Here is a 15025-nt window from a genome sequence, read left to right as displayed (position 1 = left end):
TGTCTGCCAGTGCTGACAGCCTGAGACCTGGGGGTCTTGCTTTACTGCATTTGTTTATTTTATTTGATGCTATTTGTTGCCTTGATATATGGGCCTCACCAATCTAATAAAAGAAGTCCTTTGACCCAACTGCACTGCATTGTAGGTAGTCTAAGGGACCTCTCCTCATCTCTTCTCAGTGGAAGTCTTTGGCTTAAGAAACTCCTGATACCTTCAGAACGAGGTTCAGGCAACCCTAGGAAAGAGACTCTTGCAAGCAGAGTCTATTATCAGAGAAGAAAAAGAAAGCGGCATTTCAAAAAGTGTGTCATGAATATGAGGAATTATTAATAGCTATGTTATTTCCCTAACACCATCAGTCCATGACCCTGGCCATGGATTGAGCTCTGATGCTAACTACAGATTGAATTTTGGCATATGCTGGGCCCTGACCCTGGCCCTAAACAGAGTCCTGCCCCCTCTTCCCCTTCATGAGCCCTTCTTTGGCCATAGCTGTGCTTTTGGGCTACAGCATAGATTGGGGTGGAAGGACACTAAATAAACGTTGTTGAGGTGCCTCAGTGGAGACTATCTCCACTATTAAAAACTAAACACAAACAAAAATTCCCAGCTCACATGTTACCCAGAGTGGGTCAGTAACATTCTAACTGTGAGGAGGAGGCCAGCATGGCAGAACAGCATGTTGCTGTTATCTTTCCTTTCTCCCAATCTAACAGCATCCTTCCTGCCTGCCTGCCAAGTCTAAAGGATTCTGGTGTATTTTGTCTGACTGGGCGCCACCCCTAACTTCCTGGCAGGATGGTTCAGTTAAGATTATGGAACTCCTCCTCTTCATCCCATCCTTAGCACTTAGTTATATGAGCTCTCTCTTGCCTTTCTGTAGAAGTGGCTTGTTTGTTTATAGCCCTTGACTGCCCAGATCTCAAGGGTTTCTTGAGGCCCAGAGGGGTTAAATAACTCATATAAGGTCATACAGCCTTCACTAAGACACACGATTTCTGCAATTCCTTAAAAGCCCTGTTCCTTCACTCCTTTTAGCACCACATAAGGGAGAATATATTTCAGCTGTTGACTGGAGTCAGGAGATTTGGTTTTGAGTCCTGGCTCTGCTTTCACTCTTTCTGTAACCTTGGGAGACTCCTCCCCTCTCTGGACCTCATGTTCCTCATCTTCAAAACAGAGATTAAAAATAAGAGCTCTGCTGACTTCTCAGGGCCAGTGGATGAAATGAGATTTTTAGCTATGAAAGGGCAAAAACTGTAGAGGAACATAGGTCCTTAGATAAGTAGAGGAAAGATGACTGGGGCTAATATCAGGGGGCCTGCGTTTGAGTATTAACTCTGCCAATTCCTGGGTGATTAGCCTTGAACAAACCACTTCTCTTTAAGTCTCATTTTACTACTCTGTAATGATATTAATACTTTGGCACTACCTACTATTTTGTCAGGCTTGTGAGGAAAGTACTATGCCAGCTTTTATTAACTGTGAGCTATTATTAAAAAGGTGGTCAACCCCTGACTCTAGAGAAGTGGGGGAGCAAGAGATGGGCTTTCCGAGTCTTGTCTGATACTTCTAGGAAACAGGATTAGCACAGGCATTGCTGGGACCTATCCCCACCCCAATACACTCTGCCTCTGAAAAGGCTTTAAAAAAAATCTAGGTTGATACCAAGAAAATGCCCAATGGCCTCATAATAAGGCTCATCCATTCACTTGCTAACTCTGTTTTTAGAGCCACTCTGTGAGAAATGTGGATGTTTCCATGCAAGCCTATTCCTTCTACTAGGAGAACAACTCATAGCTGGGCATTCCTGAGTGTCCCTGGGCATCTCACTTTCTTTTTCCAGGCTTCAGCCTCCTCATCTGAAAAGTGGGGATTAAAAATTGCCTTGCCTATCTACTGAATTATAGCATTCTAAACCTGGAAGATCTAGTCCAGCCTGGAATGTATACATTTCATTCATTTACCATTTATTAACTACTCATTATGTACAAAGTCCTTTACTAAGCACCTTTTGGCATGGCAGCGGCCCTCAGCTCTCAGAGGCTTTGCTAGCAGGACACAAACCATGATAGGCCCTGCTATGCCGAAAAGCCTTTCTGTCTGGCCTTAGTTATGTATTCTGTGCCTTATGCCTGAAAACCAGTCTAGCAAAGTGTGGCAAGGCTCATTCCCAGAAGGCTGATTACCAGTGGATGAGGATTTGGAGCAATAGCAGCCCATTAAAATGTTTCTGAAAAGGGTTGTGAGGGAACAGTCACGTTGATGAAATCAAAGATCTTCAAATGGTATCCTGGAAAGAGCCCTGGAGGCAGCAGGCCTGGTCTCAAATCCTGCTTTTAACATTTACTAGCTGTTGGATTTGGGGCAAGTCTCTTGCAGCTTTTTGCCTTCCCAAAGCCTGGTCTTTGGGGTGAGAAAGGCTTACCTCTCTGAGCCTCAGTTGTCTTACAGGTGAAAGGGAGATAACAGTATTTTTACTACCTACTGTACAGAGCTGTTTATGGGGAGAGTGATTGAGAGGCCTGAAAGTGCCATAGATTTTATGGAAATACCTGGCAGGCACAGGTCTCCCTTTTCACTCTTCTTTTCTCTACTTTTCCCCCTTCTTCCTGGGAGATTTCAGGACCTACTCCCTTTAGAATGCTTTCTGGCTGTTTCAGCTTACACTGGCCTCCTCCTGGCTCCCGTCTTCTATTGCCTTCAGGGTTGAGAACATACAACATGGAACTTGACTATCTTTAGGTTATTTCATGGATGTGAGTTTGCTTTCCCCAGTTAGACTGAAGGCTTCCAGAGGGCAGGGCTCATGCCTCAGCCATCTTTGCCTCCTCCATAACATAGCTGATTGAGGGCTGAGCACCCTTTTGGTTCTTGATGGTGACTTGATTGATTGAAGTAGGCAAAGGGCAGCCAGGGCACCATCTGGCTCCTGGAAACTGGGGATGAGGGTGGGGCACAGGGCAGGGAGACACCCACCTGTCCAAAGTTCCATGGGATCGTGTTAATGTATGTAGAGGACCCCTGAAAGATGATGCCATACTGATTCAGGACATATTCATTCCGGTGGTCATCTTTCTCCATATAGACTGAATCCGCTGAAGAGGAAAGCAAGCAGTTACACTTGGCCTAAGACTTGCATAATTTAACTCTGACTCTTCATACAGTGTCTGACATCGGTCATGGTGGCTGGTGTCTAACATGTATCACTGTTGTGTCAGAAAAGTGAGCATGATAATAATAATCACACAGTCTTGGAGTCAGGAAGTTCTGCCTTCTGACAGGTACTGGCAGTTTGACCTTGGGTAAGTCACTGATCCTTTCAGTGCTCCTTATGCCTTTACTTCTAGATAGGTACCTAGGAGAGTTCCTTCCATGCAATGAAATCAAATAAACAAAAAACAAACAAAAAACTCAAAAAAAAAACAACCAAAAAAGCAAAACAAATAAAAAATTCATACAGATATAACACATGACAGCTGGAGGCACTGTAGAGGGAGGTTGTGTGGGATAGTAAAAATTGTATTGGACCTGAGTTGTAATCTTAGCCCTGTCATTTAAAAGCTGTGTTATTCTGAGCAATTTAATTAACTGCTCTGGGCCTCAGTTTCTTCCTCTGTAAAATAGGAACAATCATACTTATTTTATGGGGCTGCTGAGAAGAAAACATTTCTCTTTCCCCTGCCTCAGGAAGACAAGAGCGTCCTGTGGTGCTAGAGAATGGTTAGGCTCATCCAGGGAGGAGCAAAAAGCCAGGTGAGAAGGGGGTGGAAGGTCTGATACTAGCTGTGTGACCTTGTGAAAGAGACTTTAGTTCTCTAGTCTTCATCTGTAAAATGAAGGGGTCGGACACCACTGAGGTTTCTTCTTGCTCTAATATTCTGTGATTTCTAAGCATGGAGTAGTGTGGTTACAATCTATTTCCCTTGGGCTACAAAGTCTAGTGGAGGCATCTAAGTGCCACAATAGATAGAGCTCTGGTCTACAGTCAGAAAAACCTGAGTTCAAATCCAGCCTCAAATACTTATTAGCTGTGTGACCTTGGGCAAGTCATTTAACTTTTGTTTGCTTCAGTTTCCTCAACTATAAAATGGGGATAATAGCACCTACCTTTCACAGTTGTTGTGAAGAGCCTCAAATGAAATAATATTTGTAAAGCGTTTAGTACTGTGTCTGGCTCATAGTAGATTCCATATAAATACTAGCTATTTTTTAAGTCAATTTTTTTTTTTTAGTTTTCAACATTCACTTCCACAAGCTTTTGCGTTTTAAATTTTCTCTCCTTCTTTCTTCTCCTTCCTCCCCCAAATGGCATGTAATCTGATATAGGCTCTACATATACATTCCTATTAAACATATTTTCACATTAGTCATGTTGTAAAGAAGAATTAGAACCAATGGGAGGAGCCAGGAGAAAGAAGAAACAAAACAAAACAGAAGGAAAAAAAAAGAGCAAATAGCATTCTTCAATTTGCATTGAGACTCCATGATTCTTTCTCTGGATGTGGATAGCATTTTCTATCTTGAGTCTTTTGGAGAAGTCTTAGATCCTTGTATTGCTGAGAAGAGCTAAGTTTATCAAAGTCAGTTATCACACAACGTGGCTGTTACTGTGTACAATGTTCTCCTGGTTCTGCTCATTTCACTCAGCATCAGTCCATACAATTTTTTCCAGGTTTTTCTGAAGTCTGCCTGCTCATCATTTCTTATAGCACAATAGTATTCCATTACATTCATATACCACAACTTGTTACAGTTATTCCCCAACTGATGGGCATCCCCTCAATTTCCAATTCTTGGCTACCACAAAAAGAGCTGCTATAAATATTTTTGTACATGTGGTTCCTTTTTCTCATTTTTATGATGTCTTTGGGATACAATTCTAGAAGTGGTATTGCTGGGTCAAAGGGTATGCACATTTTTATAAATACTAGCTATTATTGATGTTATTATTTTTATTATCATTACTCACCATGATATCCTCCTAGCATTTCTAAGACCTCTGCCATCAGCATAGACACTGTGTTTAAGATCATCTCTAGGACTAGGGAGTACCGCAAAGGAAGAATGGAAACATGCAGCCCAAGAGTGCTATTTTCAGAGTTGGAGTCAAGGTTTTAGGATTTCATTTTTGACTCCACATCTTCCCCGTTGAAAAGAAGAGAACCCTGGCCTAGGAGTCAACATAGCTGGGTCCCAGCTCTGAAACTCAATGACTGACCTTTTCCTTTCTCTGGGCTTCAATTTCCCAATCTATAAACTGTTAATAGTAACCCTTATATCTACTAATCTCCCAGGGCTTTGTGTGCAGGACCCATGAGAAAATGGATGAGAAAGTGCTTAGGGACAAATAAAGCAGTGAATTCTCAGAAGACATCTATTATTAGTAATATCTGACTATGGAACCTGCCAACAGATCTTAAGCAGGCCTCTCTCCACCCCTCCCCCAAGCCTGAGATGCCGAGAGAGAGGTGCCTTTGCCCAAGCAGTCCCTGCATGTCCCACCCCGAGAAGCACTCTGGTGTTTTGGAAAAAGTACTGGATTTGGAGTCAGGAGACCTGGGTTTGAATCCTAACTCTATCACTCTATCATATTTATATGAACAAATGAGCCTCAGTTTCTTCATCTGGGAATAATATGGGGATAATCAAATGGGGATAATCATAAGACTTGTATTATCTACCTCATCAAGTTATTGTGAGCAAAATGCTTTGTAATCCTGAAAGCACTACAGAAATGTGAGTAGTTATTTTTCTACTACTGTTATTACTGCATTCTTACCTTGGCACCAGGGATTGAAGATGAGTATAAAGCCGGTGATGGAGAAGTTATTACTATGGGATCCTGTGATGACCTCCATGGAGAGTTTGTAGAAGCCAATGGGAGCAGTGGGCGGGGAGGAGATTGTCAGTTGTAGCTTATTTCCTTCTTGGCTAACTACAGAAGCTGCCCAGTTCCCCTCTTGGACATTGTCAGAGAGGGCGAATTTGGCCTTGGTGCCTGCAGCTTCACTGGGGTAGGGTCCTGCAAAGCCAAAAGCCTCTGGTGAGTGACTGCTCCCTGAATATGCGTACTTCTCTGTCTTCCACAGATCCCCTGAGTGGAGGCTATGTGGTCACCGGCTGGGGGTACCGCCTTACCTGTTCTCCCCAAGGGATCAGGAATAACTGTGGCTGGATACGAGTGCCTGCATGGAATGGTGGAAAAGGCTTATGTGAACTAAAAAATAAAGAACAGAACAGAGAATAGAAGAAGAAAGAAAGCAGAACCAAGGGACTAATATACACAATGACCATGCTAACGGGAAGGAAAAGAACATTAAAGACATCAGAATTCAGATTAAGATGAGGAACAGGCTTAATTCCAGATGACTGAGGATGAAACTTCTTTCAACAGAGAGGTAGTAGGCTATGGATACAGACTGCTACGTACACTGTCAGAAATGGCAGATGGCCCATTTGTTTTGCTTAGCTGCTTCTCTTGGTTATAAGGGAGAATTCCATTGGGAAGTGAGTTTATGGACTCCCAATTAAGATGCTTGTGTGAACCTTTGCAGAGGAGCCCCACTCTTATATGTGCACTCCAGCAAAGAGCTGAAAAGAGCTCCAGACTTGGCCAGCCATGGTCCCATGTCTAGGACAAAGGGTTACTTAGAGTCTGAGAGTTCAAAAAATCAATCAAGTACCCTCAAATAAAAACAGTTTCCAAGGTTCTTATGAAGCAATTTACCAAAAGTTAAAAACCACAAGAAAGAAGGGAAAAACCCATTAGTAACAAAGTTCTTGGGGTCTTAAGAGTTCTCTGCTGGTGTCTCTGAGCTGACTTTATAGACCTCCTGTCCAAAAGACACTCCTGGGGTCTCAGATCAACCCATCAGAGACAAAGTTAATTCAAACTGCCCCAGAGCTGCTTCTAACTTCTTTGTAGGAGACTGTAGGGATTACCTCAGGCCAACCCTGGCCCACAACAAGATTGAATAAATGATTAAGAAGGGCAAAACCACAAAGAGGAAGTGACAGTTATGTAAAAAAAAAAAGCTGCGATACTTTCTTTTCTTTTCTTTTCTCTTCTTTCTTTCTTTTTCTTTTTCTTTTTTTTCTTTTTTAAAGAAAGAGCCCTAAACTGAAGATTGGGAGATTGAAGGTCCAGTTCTAGCTATTCCACTAATTGGCTATGTGATCCTGGGCTAATCATTCCCTTTCTCTGGGCCCCAGTTTGCCTGTCTGTAAAATGAGAAGATTTGATTAGGTGGCTAAAGTTCTTCCCTCTGATCTCTGGCAGTCCACAGAGTAGTGAGGATTAAATAAAATAATGATTGTAAGTCGTTTAGCACAGTGCCTGGCACATAGTCAGGGCTATATAAATTTTGCCATTATTATCATTATTATTTTTAACGGAAATATCACTGGTTATGGAGTCAGAAGACCCAGGTTCAAGTCCTGGCTCTGACAATTACAAGCTGGTAAAGAGGAACAAGTCACTTTGCCTGAGTTTCATTTTCCTTCTTTCCTTATCACAAGGATCCTAACGTCTTCTATATTACTCAAAAGAGAGAAAGTACGATGAAATGGATAGAGTATTAGCCTTGGGAATCAGGAAGAACTGGATTCCTGTTCTGTCTCTGACACAAATTAACTGTGTGACCTTGGAAAAGTCCTCCTCAGTGCTCCAAGAAACTCTTCAAGACAAACTTAGGAAATTTTCTAGTGTAAGCTACAGACAAGTGGTGAATCTGTATCTGAGAAGAAAATGCAAACACCAGGAGATTCCTCCCATATTGATGAAATCACAGACCCAGACCACTTTCCCCTCAAAAAAGATTTCTTTCATAGGATTCAAGTGAGATAATATAAATATAGATAGATGAATATATAGATTAGATCTAGATTATTGGTTTTGTGGTTGAATCCTTTCAGTGGTGTCTGACTTTTTGTGACCCTATTTGGGGTTTCCTCGGCAACGACACTGGAGTGGTTTGCCATTTTTCTTCTCCAGCAAATTTTTCAGATGAGGAACTGAGACAAACAGAATTAAGTGACTTGCCCAGGGTCACATAGCTAGTAAGTGCCTGGGGCCAGATTTGAACTCATGAAAATGAGTTTTCCTGACTCCAGGCTTGGCTCTCTATACCACCTAGCTGCCCATAGATATAGACTAGACATAGCTATAAATAGATATAGATTAACTATAGATATAAATAGTTATAAATATATAGATTAGATATAGACATGGATGTAGATAGTGCTATATAAATATCAGATGTTTTTATTACTCCTGGTTGTTCCATGAACAAGACACTCCATCTCTTGGCTCTAGGCATTGTCTCTGGCAGTCCCCCAGGGCTGGAATGCTCTGCCTCCTCTACCCTGAATATTGACCTCCCTACCTTTGTTTAAGTTCAAACCAAAATCCCACTTTCTACAGGAAGCTTTCCCCAACCTCTCTTAATTCCAGTGCCTTCACTCTGTTAATTATTTACTATTTATCCTGTAGATAGCAAGCTTTGTATGTGTTTGTGTATTATTTCTCTCCTTAAACTGTAAGCTTTTTGAGGTCAAGACTGTCTTTTGCTTTATTCCTAGTGCTTAGCACAATGCCTGGCACGTAGTAGGTGCTTAATAAATACTGATTAATTGATTGATTATTTCCTACCTTACAGGATTGTTGTGAGGAAATCACTTTTTTTGTAAACTTTAAACAGCAGTTTTCAAAACTGTGGTCCAGGGAGCCATGGGGGTCTCTGAGACCCTTTCAGGGCGTCCGTGGAGGTCAAAACTATTTTCGTAATAATACTAAGATGTGTCTGATTTTCCCTAATAAATCTGTCCCTTGTGTTCCTGCCCATCTTCCAAAGGAGTGCTTCCTACGCTTTCTCTCATGCCCCTTTGCAACTTTTTGCCTCCTCTTCCCTTTCTCTCTTTCCTCCTCACTTCCCATCTCCACCCTCATGACTTCAAGTTTGTCTCCTGCCAGGTGGAGGTCTCCTCCCCTCACCCACTAAGCCAAATCCAGGAAAGGCCCTGAACTAAGCCATTCACTCTTACTCTGCAGATAATACTAAGGTGGCATAGTGAATAGAGCACCGGCCCTGGAGTCAGGAGAAGCTGAGTTCAAACTTGGCCTCAGACACTTGATACTTACTAGCTGTGTGACCCTGGGAAAGTCACTTAACCCCAATTGCCTAGCAAAAAAAAAAAAAGAAAAAAAAAGAAGAGAAAAAATAATACTAAGATGTTTTCAATCTCTAATGTGATAAATATCAACAACTATAGCCACATAAACAAAAACTCTTTAGAAGTTCCTCAATTATTTTAAAGTGTAATATAATAATAATAATAGCTAATGTTTATATAGTGCTTACTGTGTGCTGGGAACTGCGCTAAGTGGTGTTGCTGTGGGGCAGCTGGATTGTATGGTAGTCGGAATGCTGGGCCTGGAGTCAGGAAGACTCATCTTCCTGATTTCATTCTAGCCTCAGATGCTGACTAGCTGTGTGACCCGGGCCAAGTCACTTAACTCTCTTTGCCTCAGTTTCCTCATCTGTAAAATGAGCTAGAGAAGGAAATGGCAAACCACTCCAGCATCTTTGCCAAAAAAACCCAAATGTCATGAAGAGTAGGACACAACTATGCTAAATGCTATACAATTATTTTCTCATTTGATCCTCACAACATCTCTGCAAGGTAGGTGCTATTATGATTCCCATTTTACAGATGAGGAAACTGAGGCAGACAGCAGTTAAGTGACTTGCCTAGGGTCACACAGCTAGTAAGTGTCTGTGGTCACCCATATTTGAACTCAAGTCTTCCTGGCTCCAGACCCAGTGCTCTATCCGCTGTGCCACCTACCTGAGTGTAAAAAGGCCCTAAAACCAAAAAAGTTTGACAACTGCTGCCTTAAAGCATTATAGGAAGGGGAATTATAATTATGAAAACTCTGGACTGTCTGAACAAAGCATGGTCCTTACCTGCTTCTTGCCAACAACCTATGCTTTGGACAAGTAGCCTTGTTGGCCTCTGGGGTCCCTCTTATCTTCTTGTTCTAGGCCCCTGTTTGTCTGGAATCCTGTCGTCTGTGTGTCACCCCCACACATCCTTGCTTTGTTTCTCCCAGACCTCACAACTGGCTCCTTTCCAACCTCCACCACTGGTCATGGCCCTGGTTACACAGAAAAGGGAGAGGCTGAACCTTCTCCATCCCCCCTAGGCCTGAGCAGCGTTGCACAAAATCGAGCTGAGACTGACCTCTAGGTGACTCTGATTTTCCCTAATAAATCTGTCCCTTGTCTTCCTGCCCATCTTCCAAAGGAGTGTTTCCTACTCTTTCTCTCATGCCCCTTTGCAACTTTTTGCCTCCTCTTCCCTTTCCCTCTTTCCTCCTTGCTTCCCATCTCCACCCTCATGACTTCAAGTTTGTCTCCTGCCAGGTGGAGGTCTCCTCCCCTCGACCACTAAGCTTCCTTCTCCTCCCTGTCCCCCAACCAAATCCAGGAAAGGCCCTGAACTAAGCCATTCACTCTTACTCTGCAGATGAATTTGACTTCAGCTAATATGAGTTCACATTTCCTATAAAGCGTTGGGGTTTGCAAATACTTGTCCTACCTACCTTAGACGGTTTCTGGGAGGATCAAATGAGATAATGGATATAAAGTTCTATGTAAATGCCAGTTATCATTATTATTTTGTAGTGAAGGTATCAGGAGATAAGAGCTTAAGGTGCTACCCCTCTCACTGGTGGCAGCATTTAAAAACAGGGGCTTTTAGAAGTCTGCAAAACCTTCAACACCCCAAAGGGAAGACCATTGAACATCAGAGCTATAAGGGTCCTTAAATAGACTGTCAGGGCAAGAAAGGACCTCTGAGATTGTCTGGTCCAGACAGTTCTTAAACTTGTTGGTCTCAGGACCCCTTTTCACTCCTAAAAATGAATGAGGACCCCAAAGGGGTGTGCTGCTTATAGATAGTCAATCCTTAAATTTTCAGTGTGGTCATTTACACTTCAGAAATTGATTATTTTGTTGATTGTCTAGACTTAAGCAAATGTTAATAATGCAGATTAAACTTAAAAAGTGTACATATACACATTTCCCCCCCACCCCAGGAGAGCCTGATTCTTAAACATTTACCAGCACACTCCAGTATTACTTTATAAACATTGCTTCAGCTCACCAGGAGTGTGGTAGAAGGCTCAGGGAATGATATCATCAGCAGACTTAGAGGCCTAGTGACTATGGATGATGATGATGATGATGATGATGATGATGATGATGACTGGCATTTATATAGCACTTTAAGACTAGAAAAATATTTTACGTCCATTATCTTGTTTGAAACTCGAAACACCCCTGGGACCCTCCCTAAAGATCATTTGTTTATACGGGTTATATTTACAGATATTTACTTCATTAGAAATTAAAATGTCTTGGTATTGTTATGAAAATGTCTTGAGGTCTCCCCAGAGGGATCCCTACCTTGAGAATCACTGATCTAGTCCAATCTCTGTATTCAGTTGAGGATACTCATGTCCAGAGATGGAAAGTGCCTTCCTCAAGTGAGTTTGAGTCAGTCAGTCAATAAGCATCCATTAAGCATCCCACTATGTGCTAGCCACTAGGCTAATCACTGGAGATATAAAAAGAGACAAAGACTGCCCCTAGTCTCCAGGAGCTGACAGTCTGGTGAGGGTGACAACATGCAAACAACTATTTGCAAACAAGCTAGCTATACATAGAGGAAAAACATCAGAATTAAGGAGAAATTGGAAAAGACTTCTGTAGCTGGGACTTGAGGGAAGCCAGGAGGTCAAGAGAAGGAGGGAGAGCATTCTAAGCCAGAGATGGACTATCTTGTTTGAGGAACAGCAAGGAACCCAGTGAGACTGGATCCAAGACTACATGGAGAGTATAAGGTATAAGAATAATGGAAAGGTGATTCAGGGAGGGGGAGGGGGGGAAGGGTCCTAGGTTATGAAAGGCTTTGGATACCCAACAGAGGATTTTATACTTGATTGTGGAGTTGATCCTGGAGCCACTAGAAGTTATTGACTAGGGGGTTGACATGGTCACATCAGGAAGATCACTTTGGCAGTTGAATGGAGGATGGACTGGAGTGGATTGTGGGTGGTGGTGAGAGAATGAGGAGTAGAGGATGGACACCCTCGACAGTAATAAGGAAATTTGGAAGGATGGAAGGTTTAGGGGGGAAGATAATGAGTTCAGTTTTGGACATGTTGAGTTCGAGATGTCTACCATATATCCATTTGGGAATGTCTGAAAGGCTGTTGGAGATGTGAGCCTGGAGGTCAAGCAGAGAAGTTAGGGGTGGATAAGTAGATCTGAAAAGGATTGGCATAGAGATGAAACTGAATCCATGGGAGCTGAGGAGATCACCAAGTGAAATAGGATAGAGGGAGAAGATCCATGGGAGCTGAGGAGATCACCAAGTGAAATAGGATAGAGGGAGAAGATCCATGGGAGCTGAAGAGATCACCAAGTGAAATAGGATAGAGAGATAGAAGATCCATGGGAGCTGAGGAGATCACCAAGTGAAATAGGATAGAGAGATAGAAGATCCATGGGAGCTGAGGAGATCACCAAGTGAAATAGGATAGAGGGAGAAGATCCATGGGAACTGAGGAGATCACCAAGTGAAATAGGATAGAGGGAGAAGATCCATGGGAGCTGAAGAGATCACCAAGTGAAATAGGATAGAGAGAGGGAAGATCCATGGGAGCTGAGGAGATCACCAAGTGAAATAGGATAGAGGGAGAAGATCCATGGGAGCTGAGGAGATCACCAAGTGAAATAGGATAGAGGGAGAAGATCCATGGGAACTGAGGAGATCACCAAGTGAAATAGGATAGAGGGAGAAGATCCATGGGAGCTGAGGAGATCATCAAGTGAAATAGGATAGAGGGAGAAGATCCATGGGAGCTGAGGAGATCACCAAGTGAAATAGGATAGAGAGAGAAGATCCATGGGTCCTAGGGAGATCATCAAGTGAAATAGGATAGAGGGAAAAGAGAAGATGGCTCAGGATAGATACCTAGTCAGAGACAGAGTTCAACATACAGTTGAGGATTACATGCCCAGTCCTGGGAAGGACATAGGAAAATGATGAAGGACAGTCCTCATCTTTGAGAAGTTTCTGACCCAAGGCCAGTGGCCTTCAGGAGGATGCTCATTGTGCTATTGATTGTACCAGAAGTACAGAGTCCTGCTGGAGCAGATGCTTATTGATTGGGGAGCAGTAAAATAAATTGTAGCGTAGGAATGAAATGGAGTATTTCTTCAGCGTAAAAATGATGAATATATGGAGTACAGAGAGCATGGGGAACTCGACAACAAACAATCCTGCAGTGGGACAGAGAGCAGAGTGTGTCAACTGCTTGGGATCCTTCTGTGGGAGATTCATTTTCATCCCACTCTCTATACTCAGTTCTTTGAAAAGAGAAGAATTCGGAACTGTTCCTCATAAGATTAAAGAGAGGGTAAAGTAGAGTTTTCCTATTTTTACTTCTAAGGGTTTCTTACTTCACTTTTCTGAGCCTCAGTTTCCTCTTCTATAAAATGGGCATAAAACTACCTGCACCACCAATCTCACTTAGTTGTGAGAAAAATGATTTTGAAATCTTAATGAAGATAGCAAGAGAGATTTTTTTTTTATTAGAGATGGAAGGGACCCTTAAAGGTCATCTAGGGCTAGGTCAAACGTCTCATTCTATAGATTAGGAAACTGAGGGCCAGAAGAGATTTCCTTAGGTCTCAGTAAATTATTTGAGGAGCTGGAATAGGTATCTTCACTCCTGGCCCAGTGGCCCCCTGCTGTGCTGTGTCTTATATGTATATTTCTCATGAATGGGACTCTGATCTCCTATATTGGGTGTAAATGGGGTCAGCCCTGGGGAGAAGTATGCAGGAGGGAAAATATGGCCTCTCTAAGTGTACATTTAAAGGCCTTGCTATAAAGCTCTTGCCAACCGCTTCCCCTCAGGCCCCTGGCATCCAGACAAGACACAGAGAAAGCCTACATCACTCCTGTTAGTTCATGTTTATTTTTGCTATGGGGCCACCTGGGCGGGGCTGGGGAGAATGGTCACAGGGTGCCCAGTGTAGCAAAGTTCCTTTAAATGAAAAGTGCTCATCATTTTAGCTGGGGGAGCCTTCTTTGGGAGGGAAAGTTAGGCGTTGGAAGGGTTAAAGTAACAAAAATATAAATATATAAAATATAAAAAGTAATAACTAAAATAAATAAAAACAAGCCTCACTTCAACCAAGCAATTAAGCCTTCTCTGTTTCTGCTTCTGTCTCTTCTTGTCCTTTGCCCATGACTCAGACCTACTTCCTTGGGTACTTGGGCAAGGACAGTATATTGGTGTCAAAGGACATCCCAGTCAGGAGATATACTAGTTGGTGATCTATGGAGAGTGAGGTGAGGGATAGCAGGAAGGCCCATGCACCATCTTTGGTAGTACACTACTCAAAATGCTAACATAATGGGGACATCATGGCAGAGGAAAGAGAGCTTTATGCAGTGATGGTAAATTGAGGTTCTAGGCCCAGCTCTGTCACAAACATTTTTTTTATTGATTATCTTGAGTTTTTACATTGTCTTTATTTCCAAATATAGCTCTCTGCCCCCTCCTGTTCCCAGAGGGGCCAGCCTGAATTTGACCGAATAGGTGTTGTTCCATACCCACAATTCCCCATTTCTCCAAATTCTCCCTTTCATCTTTTTTTTCCCCCTGTCTCAGGTCGGCAGTGCCTTCCATCACTAAGTTCTATGGTTGTCACCAGTCTGTGTGATATTCAGGGTCTAAGAAACTTAGGGGTGGAAATAGGAAAAATCCACTTTGCCCTGTCTTTAATCTTAGGATGAACAGTTCTGAATTCTTCCCTTTCCAAACAGCTGAGTGTAGAGGGGTGGTGTAAGATGAAAATGAACCACCCACAGAGAGGTCCCAAGCTATGTTGACATACTAGGTTCTATGTTCCAGGGCAGGAGTGTAGGTTCAGTTCTAAAACAC

At 42.6% G+C, this 15025-nt stretch overlaps 1 protein-coding gene across 1 annotated transcript in view; it reads right to left on the bottom strand.

Annotated features, from left to right (window-relative positions):
* Window positions 1–15025, bottom strand: part of TGM2 (transglutaminase 2) — a 57587-nt gene that overhangs the window by 28834 nt on the left and 13728 nt on the right. The window contains exons 3-4 of the mRNA XM_020990753.2: window positions 5783–6025; window positions 2980–3098 (exon numbers count right to left, since the gene is read on the bottom strand). Of these exons, the coding sequence (XP_020846412.1) occupies window positions 2980–3098; window positions 5783–6025 (362 nt within the window). The remainder of the gene's footprint in view (window positions 1–2979; window positions 3099–5782; window positions 6026–15025) is intronic.

This window comes from Phascolarctos cinereus, unplaced genomic scaffold, assembly GCF_003287225.1.
Source record: "Phascolarctos cinereus isolate Bilbo 61053 unplaced genomic scaffold, phaCin_HiC Scaffold_2;HRSCAF=192, whole genome shotgun sequence".
Classification (NCBI taxonomy): Eukaryota; Metazoa; Chordata; class Mammalia; order Diprotodontia; family Phascolarctidae; genus Phascolarctos; species Phascolarctos cinereus.
The sequence above is the reverse complement of the archived record's forward strand: the minus strand, read 5'-3'. Positions and strand labels throughout refer to the sequence as shown.